This window comes from Mus musculus, chromosome 2, assembly GCF_000001635.26.
Source record: "Mus musculus strain C57BL/6J chromosome 2, GRCm38.p6 C57BL/6J".
Classification (NCBI taxonomy): Eukaryota; Metazoa; Chordata; class Mammalia; order Rodentia; family Muridae; genus Mus; species Mus musculus.
In genome coordinates, this window is record NC_000068.7 from 87,253,209 (window position 1) to 87,280,029 (window position 26,821).

Below are 26,821 nucleotides of genomic sequence, written 5' to 3' on the forward strand. Positions count from 1 at the left end.
TTTTGTCTGCTTTTGGGATACTTTGGGATACTTGATGTATAACTACTGGGTTGCTTCCTCCAGCTTTGATATGATGATATGTGCCTAGTATTAGTGTTAAGTGTTATGCTTTGTACAGTTGATATGCCTGGGAGGTCTGCTCCATTCTTAAGGGATTCAAAAGTAGGAATGGATCTCGGGAGAAGTAAGGTGGGATGGAGGGAGTAGGATGAAGATATGAGGGGAAACTGAAGGTTGGATATAATACATGCAAGAAGAGTAAAAGAAAAAAATTCTTTCCTTTCCCATACAGTTAGCAAAACTCAATGCAATATTTGGAAACATGAATAATATTTCATCATTTCTATTTAATTTTTCAAAAAAATAGAAACCTCTCCATGAGAAGAAAATCCTCACCTTAAGCTTCCTCCAAATGATAGGAAATTATACAGAAAGGATCCACTGTTTGCATAAAACTTGGGATAAAATAAGATGTAATTAGGTCTATAAAATACTATTAAAAAGTGATTTAAAACGTTTCCACACTGCATATTGGTTCTGTGATATATGTGATTATTAGCTTTTAAAGTTCTAATATAACAGTACATACTTTTTGTCTTCTATTTGTCTTCTATAGAGGTATATTCCTAGTTCTTTACATATTTGAAAATTGATATCAACAAATAAAACACTCTAATTTGAAATAAATATTAGTAGTATGGTCAATACTGGTTATTTAACTTAAAAAGAAAGAGATAATATACTACTACACATTAACTCTGTGAATAGAACACATGGGATGCCTAATTTAAAATTAATATCCTAAGAAGTAGCTAATGTGCCAGTTTGAATCCAGCAACATGACTGCTCTGGAGATTACATCCAAAGATCAAGGTTTTTATGATCCAAATGGAAGACAGTCATAGTCTGGATTACATTGTGACCTGGCTTTAATACAGACATACTGTAAGTACACACCTTAATCTCAAAAAATGGTAGTAGGAGTGTTTATAGATGGAAGCAGCCATGTTTGAAAGTGACAATTATTTAATGGGCAAACAAAGGAATGAGAACAAATGGAAAATAGAAGTGATTTAAGTGAGCATCAAAGAGAGAGAGAGAAAGAGAGAGAGAGAGAGAGAGAGAGAGAGAGAGAGAGAGGCAGACAGACACAGAGAAACAGAAAGACAGACAGAGATAGAGAGACAGAGGCAGACAGAGAGACAGAGACAGATACAGAGACAGATATAGAGACAAGGAGGCAATTTTACCAAGAGAGAATTACAGTGAGGTTACACATAAAAAAACAGAAGAAACCAGAGAATGAGAAGGAGACAGAGGTTAGGAATGGACTGCCAGAGTTAATTTGAGGCCAAGCAGACCAATTCAAAGAGAGACTAAGGGAAGGCAGTTTAAATCAGTCAGCTCAGAGAGGACTTTTGAGCTGAGACAGCCAGTAATAGTTCAGAAAGAACTAGAAGATAGTTTATCAGCAGTAAGTCTCAACGGCTGAGACATTCTAAGTCTAGCTTAGAAGACAGAGGGTAGAATCTGAAGCCTTCAAGGTCGATACTTGTAGAATATTAAATTTTATGGAAACTAGAAACTTTCTAGGTCTAAATTTAGTTAGAATTGTTAAAGAAATGCTCTGGGATCAGCCCAAGACTTATATGGGCACAGCTTGCATACAACTCTCATTTCATCCCTTCATCACAGGAAATAAAAATTAGTTTTACAATATGCATTTATAACAGAAAATTACTCAGTTATAAAGATCAAAATTTTATTTTAAACATTTTATAAAATTTAAGATATAATACATTATTTGGCTCCAGAAGAGTAATTTTCAGTTTTGTTTTTAGTATTTGGGACTTGAAGAGAAGAATCATGAGGAGGTTTTTGGGGAAATGGACATTTTGTATCAAGACTATGCAAATGGCTTAAACTGGGATATACATACATTTGTCCTTAGAGGCAAGTTACACAAGTCAGCACCAATGACAACTTATAGGTAATCTATTGAATATATATAAGCTATTATTTCAAATATTTTAAATATTACACCAACTAGAAGCTAACTATTCACTACATGAGCCATTTAGAAGGACTCCATCTTCAAATATACCATTTTTTTCAATTCTCATAGACATCTAATATCAAAATACATTTAATTATCATTAAAAACCCATAAGAGTTAAAAATTGTTCAAAAGTCTACTATAAAAATGCCTTATGGGATTTGAGATAAAATCTTAAGCATACGAATTATGACAAGGCTCTTTTTGGGGAAACAAAATATCTACTCACTTCAGATAGGGAGACAAGAGAACAAAATACAGACATGTTCAATGTCTAAATTAGTGAAACAATGTGATGTATTGGCCACTTATCAGATTATGGGTCAGGGATTTTTAATAGGAGCAGAAATAACTCAAACAACTGTGTCGCAACATCCACACCAGAATGATGACGGACAGCTTACAAATGCTGCACAGTCTGCAGGCAGCTAAATAGGACTTTCCAGGTTCTCAGTTCTTTTATGCCTCTTCTAGGCAGATTGGACAGTTTCTGCTTTTTCCAGGCTCTGGTCTCCTGAATCTTTGAACATTTTCTTATCTGAGAGTGATTATCATAAGCTAAACTTTTTTTACTCTTGGAAAGAATGAGCTTAGTGAATTTTGTTAATTCCAGGGACTTATTTAAGCGATTTTGAGTTGTTTATCTTTCAGCTTTAAAAGGTTCTATGCATTCCAACTCAATTCTTCAACGAATTAGAAAGAGCAATCTGCAAATTCATCTGGAATAACAAAAAACCTAGGATAGCAAAAACTCTTCTCAAGGATAAAAGTACCTCTGGTGGAATCACCATGCCTGACCTAAAGCTTTACTACAGAGCAATTGTGATAAAAACTGCATGGTACTGGTATACTGACAGACAAGTAGACCAGTGGAATAGAATTGAAGACCCAGAAATGAACCCACACACCTATGGTCACTTGATCATCGACAAGGGAGCTAAAACCATCCAGTGGAATAAAGACAGCATTTTCAACAAATGGTGCTGGCACAACTGGTTGTTATCATGGAGAAGAATGTGAATCGATCGATACCTATATCCTTCTACTAAGGTCAAATCTAAGTGGATCAAGGAACTTCACATAAAACCAGAGACACTGAAATTTATAGAGGAGAAAGTGGGGGAAAGCCTTGAAGATATGGGCAAGGGGGAAAAATTCCTGAATAGAACAGCAATGGCTTGTGCTGTAAGATCGAGAATTGACAAATGGGACCTCATGAAACTCCAAAGCTTCTGCAAGGCAAAAGACACCGTCAATAAGACAAAAAGACCACCAACAGATTCAGAAAGGATCTTTACCTATCCTAAATCAGATAGAGGACTAATATCCTGTCAGAGACCATCCCATGAGAAAGTGAGCCCTTCACAATCTCCCTAGCAGGCCAAATGGCCTTGTACTGAGAGCTTGTTGTCACCCCCCTTTCCTCCCTATTCCTTTCCTGGCACCTGAGGCTGTAAAAGCTGAATTATAGTCCCCTCTTCCCTATCTCTTCCTGAGTTCCCATGCCATCCAAGGACATGAGTTACGCCTGAGCCCAGCCTGACCCCCAAGGCTGTCAAGGAGGATCAATGTTCCAGAGATAAGATCCAGAGTGCCGGCTGCCTGGCGCCTGACTTCCGCCCCCATGTCAGCAGATGCCCACTTCTTGTTCTTTGTATAATTCTCCCTTGACACCTCCCATATTCCCCTAGATGTATGCTTTAAAAAGAAGGCACCTCAGCCTAATAAACGAGACATTGATAGGTTCAATCTACTTGGTCCTCCGACTCTCTTTTATTCCCATTTCCTTCCAGGTTTGCGGTCCCCCTCGCACCCACGAATAACTGAATCCCGCGGGAAGGGATAATATCCAATATATATAAAGAACTCAAGAAGGTGGACTTCAGAAAATCAAATAACCCCATTAAAAATGGGGCTCAGAACTGAACAAAGAACTCTCACCTGAGGAATACCGAATGGCAGAGAAGCACCTGAAAAAATGTTCAACATCCTTAATCATCAGGGAAATGCAAATCAAAATAACCCAGAGATTCCACCTCACACCAGTCAGAATGGCTAAGATCAAAAATTCAGGTGACAGCAGATGCTGGCGTGGATGTGGAGAAAGAGGAACACTCTTCCATTGTTGGTGGGATTGCAGGCTTGTACAACCACTCTGGAAATCAGTCTGGCGGTTTCTCAGAAAATTGGATATAGTACTACTGGAGGATCCAACGATATCTCTCTTGGGCATCTATCCAGAAGATGCCCCAACTGGTAAGAAGGACACATGCTCCACTATGTTCATAGCAGCCTTATTTATAATAGCCAGAAGCTGGAAGGAACCCAGATGCCCCTCAACAGAGGAATGGATACAGAAAATGTGGTACATTTACACAATGGAGTACTACTCAGCTATTAAAAGGAATGAATTTATGAAATTCCTAGGCAAATGGTTGGACCTGGAGGTCATCATCCTGAGTGAGGTAACACAATCACAAAAGAACTCAAATGATATGCAAGGAATATAAGAGATAGAGGGTGTAGATGATTATAAGGAAACTATTTCCGAGCAAAGCAAGACAGTTGAGCATATGAGATAACAGTGGTTCAGACAGAATACACAAGATTGGTATACTTTAGATCATATCTCAGCACTGAGATGGGAGTTTGTCATTAGTTGTTACTCATATCCATGGAAATATTAGCAACTGTTATATTCATGGGGAAGGAGGGAGAGTTTTCTCTCAAAATGCATTCCTTGTAAGTCTAGTATAATATAGTGGAAGACCACATATCTAAAAATATTTAGGAAGCCCAGAATAGCCTTTGTAAACTTAGTAAAAACAAAAGGATTTGGAGGGGTGAGTATGATCAAAAATGAGGAACATAATTTCCAAAATGTCATAAAATTAAAAAACAGAAAAATAAAAATTTTTAAAAAAAAATTAAAAAAAAATTTTTTTAAAAAATTAAAAAATTCCTCTGGAAGGGGAGACTGGCCTGCATGATGCACGTATCTTTTACTTTCTGTTTTTTTTTTTTTCACCAATTTTTTATTAGCTATTTACTTCATTTCCATTCCAAATGTAATCCCAAAAATCCCCTATATACTCTGCCCCCCCCCCCAGCTCCCCAATCCACCCACTCCCACTTCTTAGTCCTGGTGTTGCCCCTGTACTGGTGCATATAAAGTTTGCAAGACCAAGTGGCCGCTCTTCCCAATGATGGCAGACTAGGCCATCTTCTGCTACATACTCAGCTAGAGACACGAGTTCTGGGGGGTACTGGTTAGTTCATATTGTTGTACTATATATATCGTGGCAGACCCCTTCAGCTCCTTAAGTATTTTCTGTAGCTCCTCCATTGGGGGTCCTGTGTTCCATCCAATACTGACTGTGAGCATCCACTTCTGTGTTTGCCAGGCACTGGCATAGCCTCAAAGGAGACGGGTATATCAAGGTCCTTTCAGCAAAATCTTGCTGGCATATGTAATAGAGTCTGCTTTTGGTGGCTGATTATGGGATGGACCCCTGGTGGGGCAATCTCTGGATGGTCCATCCTTTTGTCTCAGCTCCAAACATTGCCACTGTAACACCTTTCATGGGTGTTTTGTTTCCAGTTCTAAGGGGCAAATTGTCCAAACTTTGGTCTTCCTTCTTTTTGAGTTTCATGTGTTTTGCAAATTTTATCTTGGGTATTCTAAGTTTCTGGGCTAATATCCATATATCAGTGAGTACTGAGTTCTTTTGTGATTGAGTTACTTTACTCAGGATGATACCCTCCAGATCCATCCATTTGCCTAGGAATTTCATAAATTCATTGTTTTTAGTAGCTGAGTAGTACTCCATTGTGTAAATGTACCACATTTTCTGTATCCATTCCTCTGTTGAGAGACATCTGAGTTCTTTCCAACTTCTGGTTATTATAAATAAGGCTGCTATGAACATGGTAGAACATGGTTGAATCTCAGGGTTGTTTTGATTTGCATTTCCCTAATGATTAAAAATGTTAAACATTTTTTCAGGTGTTTCTCAGCCATTTGATAATCCTCTCTTTAGAATTCTTTGTTTAGCTCTGTGCCCCATTTTTTAATGGAGTTATTTGTTTTTCTGGAGTCCACCTTCTTGAGTTCTTTATGTATATTGGATATTTGTCCCCTATCTGATTTAGGACTGTTAAAGATCCTTTCCCAGTTTGTTGGTGGCCTTTTTGTCTTATTGATAGGATCTTTTGCCTTACAGAACTTTTAAATTTTTTTTGAGGTCCCATTTGTCAATTCTCGATCTTCAGCACAAGCTATGGCTGTTCTGTTGAGCAATTTTTCCCATGTGCCCATATCTTCAAGGGTTTCCCCACTTTCACCTCTGTAACATTCAGTGTCTCTGGTTTAATGTGGAGGTCCTTGATCCACTTAGACTTGACTTTTGTACAAAGAGATAAGAATGGAGCAGTTCACATTCTTCTACATGATAACCACCAGTTGTGCCAGCACCATTTGTTGAAAATGCTGTCTTTTTTCCACTGGACAGTTTTAGCTTTCTTGTCAAAGATCAAGTGACCATAGGTGTGTTGAAAGAAAATAAAACTTGAGACCTGGGATTCATGTAATTTATGTCAAATAGCCCAAAGTGTTGTTTGTGAGCTTTGAAACCTGGGACTGAGAACATAGCAAAACAGGCCAAGACATGCCTGGGCAGGCCCATCCTTAAGACATTCCTGAGGCTGTCTCCTGCATGAGATACGTTTCAACCTGGAGCTCCAGGATGAGACCCGGAGCTCTGTCATTAAACTACCTCATGTATTGACATCAAGACAGTCTGTTTGATCGTGATTCTTGGGTGCACTCTGAATCAGGAGTTGAGTGGTGGTTTACCCATTAGGTTCTTTGGGTTCATTTCTGGGTCTTCAATTCTATTCCATTGGTCTACCTGTCTGTCACTATACCAGTACCATGCAGTTTATATCACAATTGCTCTGTAGTACAGCTTTAGGTCAGGCATGGTGATTCTACCAGAGATTCTTTTATCATTGAGAAGAGTTTTTGCTATCCTAGGACTTTTTGTTATTCCAGATGAATTTGCAAATTGCCTTTTCTAATTCGTTGAAGAATTGAGTTGGAATTTTGATGGGGATTGAATTGAGTCTGTAGATTGCTTTCTGGAAGATAGCCATTTTTACTATATTGATCCTGCCAATCCATGAGCATGGGAGATCTTTTCACATTCTGAAATCTTCTTTGATTTCTTTCTTCATAGACTTGAGGTTCTTACCATACAGATCTTTCACTTCCTTAGGTAGACACACACCAAGGTATTTTATGATATTTGTGAATATTGTCAAGGCTGTTGTTTCCCTAATTTCTTTCTCATCTTGTTTATCCTTTGTGTAGAGGAAGGCCACTGATTTGTTTGAATTAATTTTACATCCAGCTACTGCATTGAAGCTGTTTATCAGGTTTAGGAGTTCTCTGGTGGAATTTTTAGGGTCACTTATATATACCATCATATCATCTGCAAATAGTGATATTTTGACTTCTCTTTTCCAATTTGTATCCCCTTGACCTCCTTTTGTTGTCCTATTACTCTGGCTAGAACTTCAAGTATTATATTGAATAGGTAGAGAGAACTTGGACAGACCTGTCTAGTCCCTGATTTCAGTGGAATTGCTTGTAGCTTCTCTCTATTTACGTTGATGTTGGCTACTGGTTTGCTGTAGATTGCTTATATTGTGTTTAGGTACGGGCCTTGAATTCCTGATCTTTCCAAGACTTTTATCATGAAGGGGTGTTGGATTTTGTCAAATACTTTCTCAGCATCTAAGGAGATGACCATGTGGTTTTTGTCTTTGAGTTTGTTTATATAGTGGATTACATTGATGGATTTCCATATGTTAAACCATCCCTGCATCCCTTTGATGAAGCCTACTTGGTCATGATGGATGATAGTTTTGATGTGTTCTTTGATTTGTTTTGTGAAGATTTTATTTAGTATTTTTGCATCGATATGATGTTGATAAGGGAAATTGGACTGAAGTTCTCTATCTTTTTTGGGTCTTTATGTAGTTTAGGTATCAGAGTAATTGTGGCTTCATATAATGAATTGGGTAGAGTATCTTCTGTTTCTATTTTGTGAAGTAGTTTGAGAAGAACTGGAATTAGGTCTTCTTTGAAGGTCTGATAGAACTCTGCACTAAACCCATCTGGTCCTGGGCATTTTTTGACTGGGAGACTCTCAATGACTGCTTCTATTTCTTTAGGGGATATAGGACTGTTTAGGTCATTAATCTGATCCTAATTTAACTTTGGTACCTGGTATCTGTCAAGAAATTTATCCTGTTCATCCAGATTTTCCAGTTTTGTTGAGTATAGCCTTTTGTAGAAGGATCTGATGGTGTTTGGATATCCCCATGATCTGTTGTTATGTCTCCCTTTTCATTTCTGATTTTGTTAATTAGGATATTGCCCCTGAACCCTCTAGTGAGTCTGGCTAGGGTTTATCTATTTTGCTGATTTTCTCAAAGAACCAGCTAATATTTGGTTGATTCTTTCAATATTTCACTTGTTTCTACTTGGTTGATATCGCCCCTGAGTTTCATTATTTCCTGCCATCTACTCCTCTTGGGTGAATTTGTTTTCTTTTGTTCTAGAGCTTTTAGGTATACTGTCAAGTTCCTAGTGTATGCTCTCTCTAGTTTCCTTTTGGAGACTCTCAGAGCTATGTGTTTTCCTCTCAGAAATGCTTTCATTGTGTCCCATAAGTTTGGGTATGTTGTAGCTTCATTTTCATTAAACTCTAAAACTTTTAATTTCTTTATTTCTTTGTTGACCCTAAAGTGTTGTTCAGTTTCCATGTAAATATTGCTTTGTATTATTTATTTTGTTATTGAAGATCAGCCTTAATCCATGGTGATCTGATAGGATTTATGGGACAATTTCAATATTTTTGTATCTGTTGAGGCCTGTTTTGTGACCAATTTATGGTCAAATTTGGAGAAGGTACCATGAGGTGCTGAGAAGAAGTTATATCCTTTATTTTACGATAAAATGTTTTGTAGATATCAGTTAAATCCATTTGTTTCATAACTTCTGTTAGTTTCACTGTGTCTCTGTTTAGTTTCTGTTCCCAGGAACTGTCCATTGATGAGAGTGGGGTATTGAAGTGTCCCACTATTATTCTGTGAGATACAATGTGTGCTTTGAGCTTTACTAAAGTTTCTTTAATGAACGTGGCTGCCCTGCATTTGGAGAATAGATATTCAGAATTAAGAGTTCCTCTTGGAAGACTTTATATTTGATGAGTATGAAGTGCCCTTCTTGTCTTTTTTGATAACTTTGGGTTGGAAGTCAATTTTATTAGATATTAGAATGGTTATTCCAGCTTGTTTCTTCTGACTGTTTGCTTGGAAAACTGTTTTCCAGCCTTTTACTCTGAGGTAGTATCTGTCGTTTTCCCTGAGAAAGTTTTCCTGTAAGCTGCAAAATGCTGGGTCCTTTTTTTGTAGCCAGTCTGTTAACTACTTCTTTTTATTGGGAATTGAGTCCATTGATATTCGGAGATATTATGCAAAAGTAATTGTTTGTTCCTGTTATTTTTTGTTGTTGTTGTTGTTAGAGTTGGGATTCTGTTCTTGTGGCTGACTTCTCTTTGGTTTGTTGAAGGATTATATTCTTGCTTTTCCTAGGGCGTAGTTTCCGTCCTTGTATTGTTTTTTGTTTGTTTCTTTCTTTCTTTCTTTCTTTCTTTCTTTCTTTCTTTCTTCCTTCCTTCCTTCCTTCCTTCCTTTCTTTCTTTCTTTCTTTCTTTCTTTCTTTCTTTCTTTCTTTCTTTCTTTCTCTCTTTCTTTTTTCAATATCAATTGAAGGGCTGGATTCATGGAAAGACATTGTGTGAATTTGGTTTTGTCATGGAATACTTTATTCATCTATGGTAATTGAAAGTTTGGCTGGGTATAGTAGCCTGGGCTGGCATTTGTGTTCTCTTAGTGTCTGTATAACATCTTTCCAGGCTTTTTTGGCTTTCATAGTCTCTGGTGAGAAGTCTGGAGTAATTCTAATAGGCCTGCCTTTATATGTTACTTGACCTTTTTACCTTACTGCTTTTAATATTCTGTCTTTATTTAGTGCATTTGTTGTTCTGATTATTATGTGTCAGAAGGAATTTCTTTTCTGGTCCAGTCTATTTGGAGTTCTGTAGGCTTCTTGTATGTTCATCAGCATCTCTTTCTTTAGATATGGGAAGTTTTCTTCTATAACTTTGTTGAAGATATTTGCTGACCCTTTAATTTGAAAATCTTCATTCTCATCCTCTCCTATTATCCGTAGGTTTGGTCTTCTCATTGTGTCCTGGATTTCCCGGCTGTTTTGAGTTAGGATCTTTTTGCATTTTGCATTTTCTTTGATTGTTGTTCCCATGTTTCCTATGGAATCTTCTGCACCTGAGATTCTCTCTTCCATCTCTTCTATTCTGTTGTTCATGCTCGCATCTATGTTTCCTGATTTCCTTCCTAGGGTTTCTATCTCCAGAGTTGTCTCCCTTTGGGTTTTCTTTATTGTTTCTACTTCCATTTTTAGATCCTGAATTGTTTTGTTCAATTCCATCCCTTGTTTGGTAGTGTTTTCCTGTAACTCTTTAAGGGATTTTTGTGTTTCCTCTTTAAATGCTTCTAGCTCTTTACCTGTGTTTTCCAGTATTTCCTTCTTAAAGTCCTCCATCATCATTGTGAGAAGTGACTTTAGATCATGTCTTGCTTTTCTGGTGTGATGGTGTATCCAGGACTTGCTATGGTGGGAGAATGCAGTTTTGATGATGCCAAGTAACCTTGGTTTCTGTTGCTTCTGTTGTTATGCTTGCCACCTGATTATCTCAAGTGCTTGCTGCCCTCAATATATCTGATTGGAGCTTGTCCTTCCTAAAATCCTAGTTTATTCAGGACTCCTTAGAGTCCAGATTTCTCTGTGATCCTTTGATTGTGGGATCCTTTGTACCTAAGATTCTGGGTGTGTCAGAGTTTTTGGCAGGCAATCTTTCTCTGAGATCCTGAAATACTCTTGTGACACAGTTCCTGTTAACCTGGGATCCTATTGTCCTATGATCCTGTGCATGTTACAGTGCCTGGAAGTGGTGTCTCCTTTGAGGACCATGGAGCTGACTGGTCTGTTGAAAACCAAGGTAAACTAGAACTGATCAAAATGAAGCTGAGCCCTGGTTAGGAAGGGTTCTGGTGTCCTTTTTCCTGCTGTCACAATTGGATTGGAACAGATGTTGTGTTCCCCTTACCAGTGATCCTAAGATTGTGTGGAGAGTCCTCTAGGGACTGTGGAGGTATCTGCTGACTCAGCGCCCTAGGTGACCTGGTGTTGGTGCTGACCAAAATGAACTTGTGCCCCTGATCTGGCCGGTTTTCTGCTTCCCTTCTGCTGACTTGGGTCCTGCGGGATTGAATTGGAACAGATGTTGTGTTCAACTTACCAGTAATCCTAAAATCGCATGGAGAGTCCTCTAGGGACCATGGGGGTGTCAACAGACTATGCACCCTAGTTGATCTGGTGCTGGCAATGACTGGAAGGGCTTTCTAGTTTTTTCTATTCCCACCAGAAAGAAGGAATAAACAGGTTATGGATCAAGGTACAGTATTACTAACTACCATAAGTTAAAATATAGCAATATGCTGACTTACCAATTACACTTTGGGTACAAAGGAGCCCCTTTATGAGAGGGACAACCCTGTTACAGCCATATTTCAGTGCATGAGGGAGGAAATTGATAAGATTGGGATGAGAAGAGGGTTTCTGATTGTGCATGAGCATCGCCTGCCTGTGTTATTGCTACAGCTGGGAACAAATTTCTTCAAATTACCCGGTAGTGAACTTAACCCAGGAGAAGATGAAGTTGAAGGACTAAAACTCTTAATGACAAAGATACAGGGTCGTCAAGATGAAGTCCTAAAAGACTGGGCCATTGATTACTTCATGACTTCATTGAGACCTAGTGGAGACCGAATATTCAACCTTCTCAGTATCCATATATTCCACAACATATACCAACACCCAAGGAACATAAGAAGTTGTTTTTTATTTGGCTTTAAGAGAAACCTTGTTTGCAGTCCCTAAAAATTACAAGCTGGTAGCTGCACCATTATTTGAGCTGTATGGACCCATTATTTCTAGTCTCCCTCAGCTGTTGTACGGGTACAATTTTACATACAACTGAATTCCTGTACACAGAAGTAAAAGACGCCATCTCTGTGAGCACAGCTTACACATATAGAAGAAAAACTGTATAATAAGTTTTAGTTTTCTCTTGTTCCCTAAATTGCCACAATCTTCCTGTTTGAAGAGTAAAATTAATATGAACTAGATAGCGGTGTAAACATGGGTCAGTGTTCATTAACTTTTGTTGCTATTCATACTTTTCTTTGTACATTAAAGAAAGTGCATTTCTTCTCTTTTTTTTGTTTGTTGTTTGTTTTTGTTTTTTGAGACAGGGTTTCTCTGTGTAGTGCTGGCTGTCCTGGAACACACTCTGTAGACCAGGCTGGCCTCGAACTCAGAAATTCTCCTTCCTCTGCCTCCCAAGTGCTGGGATTAAAGGCATATGCCACCAAGCCTGGCCAAACAAAGTGAATTTCTCATATATATATTTTAAGTTTCTCATTAAACTCTGAAAAGTCTTACCAAAAGAAAAAGAAAGTATCAAAGACATTCAAAGAATACTACAGTACTGGAGAAATAACTTTTCACAGAAACAATGGTTTTCTTGCAGCAAAGGCAAGAATTTTGTTGGAGAATGTTGATTCTCCCCAAACATGTTGATTTTATGCCTGACAGTCTTAAAACCACCAATACCAGCTCTATCATATTTTATCTGAAACCATTAATTTTATTTTTCAGGTCACAGGACGAATGCACAAATATCAAATGACCCTTCAAGTGTGGCCCACACAGATTATAAAATGATATGTATATGCTATTAGTTGGCTTTCAAAAAGCATATTTCGGGGGCCAGGTAATTCTTTGCAATGGTTACTGCTTGCCTTATAAGCCTTATATCTTGGGTTTGATTCCCTGAGCCTTTAGAATACCTAGAATCAGTGGTGTGCGTCTATGATCCTAGCATTCCTACACTGAGATGGGAGGCAGAGAGAAGAACTTGATGTTCACTGGTCAACTAACCTGAAGTATACCCTGAAGCAGCAGAAAGAAAAGACCTTTCCTTAACAAGAGAAAGGAGAGAAATGGCACTTGAAAGCTCTATCCATATAACTTCCTTCACACATGGACACACACACACACACACACACACACACATTATTACATTATGCAGAAACACAATGCAGGTATGCATGCAAGCATATACATATAAGAACCCTATGTGTTTTCATATGAAGTTGTTGTTTTCAACTCTTTCTTTGAGATCCAATTATCTATGTGATGATGATTATTGTCTAGGAAATGGTAAAACCAAAATTTGTAACTATTGAACACACAACGGTACTACATTAGAACAGTAGGATAAGTTATTTGTTTGACAATAACTGGCATAGGCAATACAACATTTTAGTTTCTGAGATAATTTCTAGTATTGTGATAAATAAGTGATATATAAAATATTTAGTTGGTAATTTTGTGATAATATAGAATAAACCAGAATTCATACTTTGATAAAAAAATGTATGAAATACAGTGCATGGCAAATACTTTGTTGTAAAACAAAGCAGGATTCAGAAAATAAAGACAATGAGATTTCATTAAAGAATTCTCAAACAGCCATAGGAATGTAAACAGGATGAATGAAAAAAATGTTACTGCACCCATGAGACAATTGTAGAGTGATTATGTTGTGTTTAAGGTGTGATCCATATACACCTAAAAAGGTCTAATGATTTTGTTAAAGACAATACTGGTGTTTATACTTATATTTTATAAAGTCAATTTAGGATTATGAATTCTACTTCTGAAAATGGCTTATGCTCCTCTAAATATGGAAGAAAGAGAGCTCGGTGTGTAGGGCAGAATACATGGTTCAGTGTCCTTTAGGACAAGATGGCTTGACTTTGAGTCAGGAGAATCATAAAGGAAACAAGGTCATGCAACTGCAATCCTCAACTGTTACAGATTGAAATAGTGCATCACCTTCTACTAAGTAAAATTAAGCAATTAAACATCATTTAACTTTCAGATGAAATCTCTAGGAAGGGAGAGTCCTCTATGTCAACAAGGAATGATGACAGAGATGTGTCCATTTAGAAATACTGGCTCTGAAATAAAGCCAGAACAATTACCATTTGAGTCTCTACTAAAAATTACATTGACACATGAGCCAAGGTAGTCCCCAGGGGTAGTATATTTCTACTTTAGTAGTACTGAGGGCCTAAAGCCAGGGATTACTTTTTGTTGGGGGAGTGTATTCCTGAGGCTGGTTTGTAAAGTCACAGGCTAACAGCCATTTATATTTTCATAAGCAAATGGTGAAGTTCTATGAAGGTAATATTTAATTGTGTTGCTAAGGGGTATTATTTAGAACACTTTTCAATTTGAATATCAAAAATGATGAAACAAAAACCATTACATTCTGAGGATATCATCTTAACATACATAATTACTTAGTATGGTTACTTGTATTTATTCAATTTCATAATTGTGAATAGAAATTACTTATTTCAAATAATACTAGTGAAATTGATAGTGTAATTATTGTGTTTGACATTATCTTATATCTATTACTAATAAAAGGAATATATATAAGAAGTTTTCAGAATTGTAGAGAAAAATCATAGATAAAAAGTTCACATGAAGAACAACAATAATATAGTATAAAAACAACTTATGTTTACTGACATAAAGTTAATTTTATAACAAATATTTCATTTGTTTTTTAAATAGCTGTCAAATGAACTAAAGTCTCTTTGAACAGGAAAGTTCTATATCTCTCTGTTGCATGTCCTGCCTGGACTAAAAGTTTTTACACCATGGATAAGAGCTGTTAGTGGAAAAGATTGTTTAGCAGTGTGCTGAGCCTAAGGTTTCCATACTTGGCATAATCGAGAATAAAAAGGTAAAAAGTAGCATCATAATAAATGACCTTATAACCAGAAAATATAATCTTCAGAATGTTGTCTCTCATTGAAATATTAAAATTAAGACTTAAAAACTCGTTTTGAATGAGCAGTTACAAAAAATTGCAAGGTAAAATTCTTTGTGGAAAAGAAGATAGAATAGTAAGAAAATTATCACAAACAGAGAAAATGTATAAAAATAACTTAACACAATCATCTTCTCAGTGGTAAATAATGTTTGTCCATAATATACACTAGTAAATTACAACATGTGTATATATGCACATCATAAGAATACTTCAGTGAAATATATTCATTTATTGAATTGACTTAAATGAAAAATTCATTTATTTTTGAAGTGTCAAATCTTCAAAGAATTTGAGTTAGGCGAATGGGACCTTTTATAGCATTTGCCATACATGCATATGATTCAGTTATCTTAAGAAATAAATTTCTTGAAAATGAAATTAAACTATCTTTTTCAAATTTACCACATCTACAGATGAAGTCCTATTCAAACGAGAAAAATTGAATGCCTCCACACTGATGGAATTCATTCTTCTTGGGTTTTCTAATGTTCCTCATTTGCAGTGGGTGCTGTTTATGGTATTTTTGTTTATGTATATGACAATTCTGTTGTGCAACAGCATTATAATAGTGTTAGCAAAAACTGACCCTGCTCTCCAGACTCCTATGTATTTTTTCCTTAGCAACTTTTCTTTTTTGGAAATCTGTTATGTAACAGCTACTATTCCAAGAATGCTTATGGATTTATATACCCTAAAAGGAAACATTTCTGTGTTTGCCTGTGCAACACAAATGTATTTTGTCCTTACGTTGGGAGGCACAGAGTGCCTCTTGCTAGCAGCTATGGCCTATGATCGTTATGTGGCTATCTGCCACCCTCTCCAATATTCTTTACTTATGAAGAATAAAGTGTGTTTACAGCTGGTAGCTGCCTCCTGGATCAGTGGGATTCCAGTAGAAATTGGGCAGACCTACCAGATATTCTCCCTTCACTTTTGTGCTTCTAACAGAATAGATCACTTTTTCTGTGACATTCCCCCACTTCTCAAGCTTGCTTGTGGTGACACCTTTATGAATACAGTTGCAGTCTATGTTGTTGCAGTGTTGTTTGTTATGGTTCCATTTCTGCTAATCATTGTCTCCTACATCAAGATTATCTGCAACATTATGAAACTATCTTCAGCCAAAGGGATGGCCAAGGCTTTTTCCACCTGCTCGTCTCACCTGATAGTTGTAATCTTGTTCTATGGAACAGCAAGCATTACTTACTTACAGCCCAAACAAAGTCAGTCAGAAGGAATGGGGAAGATGCTGTCTCTTTTCTACACCATTTTGATCCCAGCTTTGAATCCTATTATATACAGTCTGAGGAACAAAGATATCATGATGGCACTGAGAAAATTACACAGTAAGTTACTGATATGGTGGGAAAACTTAAAATAGAAAAATACAGATGCATACAATTGGAAATTCAAGCTTGGTGCTGCAAATATTAATTCATAAAGTCTTTTATTGAGTATTTGAATATCAAAGTACATTGTTTAAGAGACTCTTTTCATAGAGTTCATTGTATCGGGTGTACTGGATATAAAATTAACTAAGTCAAGGTAAAACTATCATTTTTTTATATCCACCTATGCTCACATTGTTAACTACTGTATTTCTAGGTTATTTGTTCAATTCAGTGTAAGACAGTTAATTTGTAATATCCCCAAGGTTTGGGGTCACTTGCTAAAATGAGCTTTATCTAAACGTGTTAGTCCTCATAGGATTTTCTGTCTTCTGTTCTTATGTTTGGATTTAATATGGCTGTATTTTTCCAAGTTTTTGTTATTGTTGATTTCACTGGTTAGTAGCTATGTCTCTGACCTCTGATGTATATCCACACATTACTGTATGTAGACATAGGTTTGTTCTCTGCTTTTTTGTTTTGTGAATATTTGGTTTCGTTTTCAACATAACACATAAAGATCATGTTTCAAATATCTTTTTTTTTAAAGAAGAAATTTGATTTTGAAAATTGATGTCATTTTTTTGCTTGACCTCTGATCTCTTGTTATTCATTTCTCTGTATTGCTATAGCCCATAGTCTTATCATATTATATCTATTCATGCATTTAATTTTTTATATTCCTATTCGAACCTTTATATTTGCTCTAGCAATCTGTTTAGAAATGGAAGGTATGAAAATTTCACATTAAAATATCTAAATGTAATATATTATTTTAACGCTATATCTAGGTATGTTGGATTAATATATATATATGTATATATATACACATATGGCATACATACATATATATGTATGTGTGTGTGTGTGTGTGTGTGTGTGTATACACAGAGAGAGGGGGGGGACAGAGACTGAGACAGAGAGAGAGAGAGAAAGAGAGAGAGGACAGAGTCTGAGACTGAGACTGAGACAGAGACAGAGACAGTGAAATAGAGAAGTTTTATTACCTTTTCACTCGTTAGAAAAGTAAAAAAAAAATCTGCCTTGACTTGTCACATGATAGATTTCTGGACTTATTTTTATCACTAACTGAAATATAAACATTCTTACAGCAGATACATTTTTCTATATCCTAGATTCCATGATATTTACTGAGTAATAAAAATGACATAATGTGTTAAAATTATTGCTCAAAAATGTAATGTATTAGTTGCAGATTCATACCTGTTACATATTTCAGAAATTTTATCCTTAATTTAATCATAAATTCTTTCATATGGTAATGTACATCACTAAATTTTCTTCATTCATGATAATATTTTTATATAACAGAAAGGAAATTAATGATAATTCCAATTCAACAGTATTGAGTCAAACATATACTTCATTCTAAGATTTCACTCAAAACGAAATTATTTTTCATTTCCAATTATTTTTAATTATGTATTTTCTTCATTTACATTTCAAATGCTATCACAAAGGTCCCCCATACCCTATCACCCGACTACCTTCGGCCCCCCACTCCCAATTTTTGGCCCTGGCGTTCCCCTGTACTGAGGCATAAAAACTTTGCAAGACCAAGGGGTCTCTCTTAACTATGATAGCAGACTAGGCCATCTTCTGATACATATGCAGCTAGAGACACAAGGTCTAGGGTTACTGGCTAGTTCATATTGTTGTTCCTCCTATAGGATTGCAGACCCCTTTAGCTCCTTGGTACTTTCTCTATCTCCTCCATTGGGGGCCCTGTGTTCCATCCAATAGTTGACTGTGATCATCCACTTCTGTGTTTGCCATGCATCGGAATAGCCTCATAAGAGACAGGTATATCAGGATCCTTTCAGCAAAATCTTGCTGGTGTATGCAATGGTATCACCATTTGAAGGCTGATTATGGGATGGATCACCAGGTGTGGCAGTCTCTGGATGGTCCATCCTTTCGTCTCAGCTCCAAACTTTACCGCTCTAACACCTTCCATGGGTGTTTTGTCCCCAATTCTAAGAAGGGGCAAAGTGTCCACACTTTGTTCTTCGTTCTTCTTGATTTTCATGTGTTTTGCAAATTATATCTTGTATCTTGGGTATTCTAAGTTTCTGTGCTAATATCCACTTATCAGTGAGTACATATCGTGTGAGTTCTTTTGTGATTGAGTTACCTCACTCAGGATGATAGCCTCCAGGTCCATCCATTTGCCTAGAAATTTCATAAATTCATTCTTTGTAATAGCTGACTAGTACTCCATTGTGTAAATGTACCACATTTTCTGTATACATTCCCCTGTTGAGGGACATCTGAGTACTTTCAGCTTCTGGCTATTATAAATAAGGCTGCTATGAACATAGTGGAGCATGTGTCCTTATTACCAGTAGGAACATCTTCTGGATATATGCTCAGGAGTGTTATTGCGGCATCCTCCGGTAGTACTATGTCCAATTTTCTGAGGAACCACCAGATTGATATCCAGAGTGGTTGTACAAGCTTGCAATCCCACCAACAATGGAGGAGTGTTCCTTTTTCTCCACATTCTCTCCAGCATCTGCTAACAGCTGAATTTTTGATCATAGATATTCTGCATTTGTCAATTCTCTATCTTACAGCACAAGCCATTGCTGTTCTATTCAGGAATTGTTTCCCTTTGCCCATATCTTCCAGGCTTTCTATCACTTTCTCCACTAGAGCTTTCACTGTCTCTGTATTTATGTGGAGTTCCTTTATCCACTTACATTTGACCTCAGTACAAGGAGATAGGAATGGATCAATTAGCATTCTTCTACATGATAACCGTCAGTTGTCCCAGCACCATTTGTTGAAAAAGCTGTCTTTTTTCCACAGGATGGTTTTAGTTCCCTTGTCAAAGATCAAGTGTCCATAGTTGTGTCGGGTCATTTCTGGGTCTTCAATTGTATTCTATTTATTGGTCTACTTGTCTATCACTATACCAGTACCATGCAGTTTTTTAAACACAATTGCTCTGTAGTACAGCTTTAGGTCAGGCATGGTGATCCCACCAGAGGTTCTTTTTTCATTGAGATGAGTTTTTGTATCCCCCTGCTCACTAACCCACAAACTCCTGTTTCCCTGTCCTAGCATTCCCCTACATTAGGATATTGAGCCTTCACAGGACCAAGGGCCTATCCTCTCATTGTTGTCCAACAAGGCCACCCTCTGCTACATATGCAGCTGGAGCCATTGGTCCATGCATGTGTACACTTTGTTCGATGGTTTAGTTACTGGGAGCTCTGGGGGTAATGGTTGGTTCATCTGGTTGTTCCTCCTGTGGGGTTGCAAGTTCCTTCAGCTCCTTTGGTCCTTTCTCTTGCTCCTTCAATGGGGGACCTTGTGGTCAGTCCAATGTTTGACTGAGAGCATCTACCTCTGTATTTGTCAGGCACTGGCAGAACCTCTCAGGAGAGAGCTATATCAGGCTCCTGTCAGCAAGCACTTGTTGATATCTACAATAGTGTTTAAGTTTGGTAACTGTATATGGGGTGGATCCCCAGCTGAGGCAGTCTCTGCATGATCTTTCCTTTTGTCTCTGTTCCACATTTTATCTCTGTATCTCCTCCATGTGTATTTTGCTCCCCCTTCTTAGAAGGACAGAATTATCCATACTTTGGTCTTCCTTCTTCATTAACATCATTTCAACTGTGAATTATATCTTGGGTATTCTGAGCTTTTGACCTAATATCCACTTTTCAGTGAGTGTATACCATATGTGTCCTTTTGTTATTGGGTTACTTTACTCAGGATGAAAAAAATAATGACATATTTAAAAGATGAGTACTCTACCCAACAAGAAGCCTAAAATAATATATAAAGTTTTAAATATTTATGACCAATGAATGTTAAGTCAATATCAATGAGTAGTATAATTTAAGCAGACCCATATCTTCTAGTCAAATTGGAGGACTCTCTCCAACATAGATTTTTTTTGTATTTTTAGGGTACAGTTCTGGATTGTTTGTCAAATATCAGTGTCCATAATTGGTTGGACTTATACCAACAACTTCATAAAGAAAAAAAAAATGTCAATACTTCTTAACATATGGAACAGATGGAACATTTTCTAAATCTTTCTATAAGAACACAATTATCTTGATAACTAAAAAGCATAAAGATCCAACAAGAAAGCAAATAATGGGACCAAGTTGATTTATGAATATTCATGTAAAAATATTTAGTAAAATAGCTACATGTTGAATCCAAACACACATCAAATGGCATATCAACCATTATTTAAAAAAAAAGTCATCATTCTACAGATGGAAGGATAGTTTAACCAACATAATCACAAAATGTGATACAACACATAAATAGCCTGAATGACAGACAACATATAATCATCTCATTAGAAGTAAAAGTGGTCTTTGAAAAAATACAATTCCTATTCATGATAAAAAGTCCTATAAAGATAAGGATAGAAGCCGGGCATGCTGGCACATGCCTTCCTTTAATCCCAACACACGGGAGGCAGAGGCAGGTGGATTTCTGAGTTTGAGGCCAGCCTGGTGTACAAAGTGAGTTCCAGGACAGCCAGAGCTATACAGAGAAACCCTGTCTCAAAAAACAAAAAACAAAAACAAAAACAAACAAACAAACAAACAAACAAACAGATAAGGATAGAAAGGACATGCCTGGACAGATAGATGTGTTATAAACTCAAAGATTCCACAAATGCCAGCATACACTGCTGTACTTGGAAAAAAAATTTCAATTATCATAGACACAAGACAGAGGATGTTATATGATAAAACAAAATTTTAGCAATATATATCTATAAACCCAACCCTACTGAAGGTGCCATTAGGTAAATTCCAACTTCATTAAGTTAGCTATATGCAAGAAAACACAGGGTATAAATAATTCCAGCCCATCAGGTCAAACACACACATATACACATAAACATAAAAATATCAACATTAAAATAATCTGAATGAACAACCACCTTTCACTGATATTTCTCAGCCTGATATGGTCTTAGTTGCACAATAAGAAGGACACTGTGAAAGTAACTTTTATTCACCTGATGTAATTAAGTTGAATTAGTGATGAATAAATTCACCCTTTCTGGTGACTCCCTGGTTCTTCGCTGCTGCTCTGGCTCAAAAGCCTGTGCATGTTGAATGATTAAACCTGGCTTCTCTCAGCTTCTAACTGAGTTTTTTCTTCTTGGCCTCAGACTCATCCTGCAATTTTGTTCTAATATTATGGCTATGATTTTAGTGGGATTGTTTCCAGCTTCTCTGCATTTACTTTGATGTTGGCTACTGGTTTGCTGTAGATTGCTTTTATTATGTTTAGGTATGGGCTTTGAATTCCTGATTTATCTGTGACTTATCATGAAGGGGTGTTGTATTTGGTCAAATGTTTTCTCAGCATCTAACTACATGATCATGTGGTTTTTGTCTTTGTTTTTGTTTATATAGTGGATTATGGTGATGGATTTCTGTATATTAAACATCCCTGCATCACTGGGATGAAGCCTACTTGGTCATGATGGATGATAGTTTTGATGTGTTCTTGGATTCGGTGTGCGAGGATTTTATTTAGTATTATGGCATTGATATACATGAGGAATATTGGTCTGAAGTTCTCTTTCTTTGTTGGATATTGGTGTGGTTTAGGTATCAGAGTAATTGTGGCTTCATAGAAGGAATTGGGTAGAGTACCTTCTGTTTCTATTTTGTGGAATAGTTTGAGTACAGTTGGAATTAGGATTTCTTTGAAGGTCTGATAGAACTCTGCACTGAACCCATCTGGTCCTGGGCTTTTTTTGGTCGGGAAACTCTTAATGACTGCTTATATTTTTTGGGGGGAGGTGGGGCTGTTAAGATCGTTAATCTGATCTTGATTTAAATTTAGTACTTTTTTATTATCTGTCTAGGAAATTGTCCATTTCATCCAGGTTTTCAAGATTTTTGTTTGTTTGTTTGTTTGTTTTGAGTATACCTTTTGTAGTAGGATTGATGATGTTTTGGATTTCCTCAGGATCTGTTCTTATATCTCCTTTTTCATCTCTGATTTTGTTAATCAGGATATTGTCCCTGTGCCCTCTAGTTAGTCTGGCAAACGGTTTATCTATCTTGTTGAATTTCTCCAAGAATCAGCTCCTGGTTTGGTTGATTCTTTGAATAGTTCTTTTTGTTTCCACTTGATTATAGTCCTAAGTTTGATCATTTCCTACCATCTACTCCTTTTCGCTGAATTTGCTTCCTTTCATTCTAGAGCTTCTAAGTGTGCTGTCAGACTGCTACTGTATGCTCTCTCTAGTTTCTTTTTGGAAGCATTCAGGGCTATGAGTTTTCCTCTTAGGACTGGTTTCATTGTGTCCCATAAGTTTGGGTATGTTGTGGCTTCATTTTCATTAAACTCTAAAGAACCTTTAATTTCTTTCTTTATTTCTTCCTTGACCAAGTTATCACTAAGTAGAGTGTTGTTCAGTTTCCACCTGAATTTTGGCTTTCTATTATTTATTCTGATATTGAGGATGAGCCTTATTCGGTGGTGATCTGATAGAATGCATGGGATAATTCAATATTTTTATATCTGTTGAGGCCTGATATGTGACCAACTATATGGTCAATTTTGTAGAAAGTATCATGAGGTGCTGAGAAGAAGTTTTATCCTTTTATTTTAGGATAAAATATTCTGTAGATATCTGTTAGATCCATTTGTTTCATAACTTCTGTTAGTGTCCATATTTCTCTATTTAGTTACTATTTCCAGGATCTGTCCATTGGTGAGAGTTGGGTGTTGAAGTCTCCCACTATTATTATGTGAGGTACAATGTATGCTGTGAGCTTTACTAAAGTTTCTTTAATGAATGTGCCTGCTCTTGCATTTGGAGCATAGTTATTCAGAATTGAGAGTCCATCTTGGAAGATATTACATTTGATGAGTATGAAGTGCCCCTCTTTGTCTTATTTGATAATTTTAGGTTGGAAGTCAATTTTATTCAATATTAGAATGGCTACTCCACGTAATTTCTTCAGACCATTTGCTTGGAAAATTGTTTTCCAGCCTTTTATTCTGAGGAAGTGTCTGTCTTTTTCCCTGAGGTGGGATTCCTGTAATCAGCAAAATGTTGGGTCATGTTTGTGTAGCCAGTTTATTGGTATATGTCTTTTTATTGGGGAATTGAGTTCATTGATATTCAAAGATGATATGTAAAAGTAATTGTTTATTCCTGTTATTTGTTGTTGTTGTTAGAGTTGGGATTATGTTCTTGTGGCTCTCTTCTTTTTGGTTTGTTGAAGTATTATTTTCTTGCACTTCCTAGGGTGTAGTTTCTGTCCTTGTACTGGTGTTTTTTCAATATTATCATTTGAAGGGCTGGATTCATGGAAATATATTGTGTGGTATTGATTTTGTCATGGAATACTTTAGTATATCCATCTATGGTAACTGAAATTTTGGCTGGGTATAGTAGCCTAGTCTGTCATTTGTAGTCTCTTAGTGTGTGTATAACATCTGTCCAGGATCATATGGCTTTCATAATCTCTGGTGAGAAGTCTGGAGTAATTCTAACAGGCCTGCCTTTATATGTTCCTTGACCTTTTTCCCTTACTGCTTTTAATATTCTGTCTTTATTTAGTGCATTTGTTCTTCTGATTATTATGTGTCTGGAGGAATTTCTTTTCTGGTCCAGTGTATATGGAGTTCTGCAGGCTTCTTGTATTTTCATGGGCATCTCTTTCTTTAGGTATTGGAAGTTTTCATCTATAATTTTGTTGAAGATATTTGCTGGCTCTTTAAGTTGACAATCTTCATTCTCATCTACTCCTATTATCCGTAGGTTTGGTCTTCTCATTGTGTCCTGGATTTCCTGGCTGTTTTGAGTTAGGATCTTTTGGCATTTTGCATTTTCTTTGACTGTTGTGTCCATGTTCCCTATGGAATCTTCTACATCAGAGATTCTCCCCTCCATCTCTTGTATTCTCTTCCTGATCCTCGCATCTATGGTTCCTAATTTCTTTCCTAGGGTTATTATCTCCAGTGTTGTTTACCTTTGTGTTTTCTTTATTGTTTCTACTTCCTCCTGGATGGTTTTATTCAATTCAATCACCTTTTTGGTAGTGTTTCCCTATAACTCTCTAAGGGATTTTTCTGTTTCTTCTTTAAAGACTTCTACCTGATTACCTGTGTTTTCCAGTATTTCCTTCTTAAAGTCCCCCATCATCATCGTGAGAAATAATGTGAGATCTAGGTCTTGCTTTTCTTGCGTGATGGCATGTCCTAGGAGAATTTGGTTCTGATGATGCCAAGTAACCTTGGTTTCTGTTGCTTCTGTTCTTATGCTTGCCTCCTGCCATCTGATTATCTCAAGTGCTTGCTGCTCTCAATATATCTAATTGGAGCCTGTCCTTCCAATAATCCCAGTTGATTCAGGACTCCTCAGATTCCAGCTTTCTCTATGATCCTTTGATTGTGTGGTCCTGTGAACCTGAGATTCTGGGTGTGTCAGAGATCTTGGCAGTCAAATTCCTCTGAGGCCCTTTGATACTTGTGTCACCCAGCTCCTGTTATCCTGGGATCCTGTTGTTCTAAGATCCTGGGTTTGTACAATGCCTGGAAGTGGTGTCTCCTTTGAAGACCTTGGAGCTTTCTGGTCTGTTGGAAACCAAAGTAAACCATAACTGGTCAAAATGAACCTGTGCCTCTGGTTAGGAATATCTCTGGTGTCCTTGTTCCTGCTGTCACAGGCCCATCACAATTGGATTGGAATAGATGTTGTGTTCCACTCACCAGTAATCCTAATGTCACATGGAGAGTTCTCTGAGTACTGTGAGGATGTCCACTGACTCTGCATCCTAGGTGACCTGGCGTTGGCACTGAACAGAAGGGACTTGTGCCCCTGTTCAGGCCAGTGTTCTGCTTCCCTACTGCTGTCTCAGGTCCCGCGGGATTGGAGTGGAACAGATGTTGTGTTCCACTCACCAGTTATCCTAAGATCTATGGAGAGTCCTCTAGGGACCATGGGGGTGTCTGCTGACTCTGTGCCCTAGGTGATCTAGTGCTAGCACCAACCAGAAGGGCTTTCTGGTTATTTCTATTCCCACCAGAAAGAAGGAATAAACAGGGTATGGATCAAGGTACACGATTACTGTTCACTATAAGTTAAAATATAGCAATAGGCTGGCTTACCAATTACATTTTAGGTACAAACTAACTCCTCTATGTGAAGGACAGCTCTGTTGCAGCCAGATTTCAGTGCATGAGGGAGGAATTTGATAAGATTGGGATGAGAAGAAGGGGTTTTGATTGTTCATGAGCACCACCTGCCTGTGTTATTGCTACATCTGGGAACAACTTTCTTCAAATTACCTGGTAGTGAACCTGACCCAGGAGAAGATGAAGTTGAAGGACTAAAACGCTTAATGACAGAGATATCAGGTCATCCAGATGGAGTCCTAAAAGACTGGGTCATTGATGACTGCATTGGGAACTAGTGGAGACCAAATTTTGAACATTCTCAGTATTTATATATTTCACAACATATAACAGAGCCCAAGGAACATAAGAAGTTGTTTCTGGTTCAGCTTTAAGAGGAAGCTTGTTTGTAGTTCCTAAAAATTACAAGCTGGTAGCTGCACTATTGTTTGAGCTGTATGGACCCATCATTTCTAGTCTCCCTCAGCTGTTGTGCAGGTACAATTTTATATACAACTGAATTCCTGTACACAGGAGTATAAGAAGCCATCTCTGTGAGCATAGTTTACACATGTAGAAGAATAACTTTACAACAAGTGTTAGTTTTCTCTTGTTCCCTAAATTGCCACAACCTTCCTGTTTGAAGAGTAAATTTAGTAGTGGTGAAAACATGGGAAAGTATTCATTGATTTTTGGTACTACTCATACTTTTCCTAGTTTCATTAAAGAGGAAGGGTTTCTATGTATAGCCATGGCTGTCCTGGAACTCACTCTATAGACCAGGTTGGCCTTGAATCCAGAAATTTGCCTTCCCTGGCCTTCCAAGTTCTGGGATTAAAGGCGTGTGCCACCACGCTTGGCCAAAGAAAGTGAATTTCTTATTTTTATATTTATTTTAAGTTTCTCACTAAACTGAAAAGTCTTAGAAAAACAAAAAGTATCAAAGACATTCAAAGAACGCTACAGGACTGGAGAAATAAATTTTCTGTTTTGGAAAAATACAGAAACACTGGTTTTCTTGCAACAAAGGCAAGATTTTTGCTGGAGGAAGTTGATTCTCTCCAAACATGTTGCTTTTATGTCTGAAAGTTTTTAAACCACCA

General features: G+C 37.1%; 1 protein-coding gene and 2 pseudogenes across 1 annotated transcript; all 3 read left to right on the top strand.

Annotated features, from left to right (window-relative positions):
- On the top strand, window positions 11,709–12,443 carry Gm13732 (predicted gene 13732; annotated as a pseudogene).
- Window positions 12,444–15,637: 3,194 nt separating this feature from the next.
- On the top strand, window positions 15,638–16,561 carry Olfr1116 (olfactory receptor 1116). The gene has a single exon (NM_001011734.1). The coding sequence runs from the start codon at window positions 15,638–15,640 to the stop codon at window positions 16,559–16,561; it is 924 nt and encodes a 307-aa protein (NP_001011734.1).
- Window positions 25,707–26,430, top strand: Gm13728 (predicted gene 13728; annotated as a pseudogene).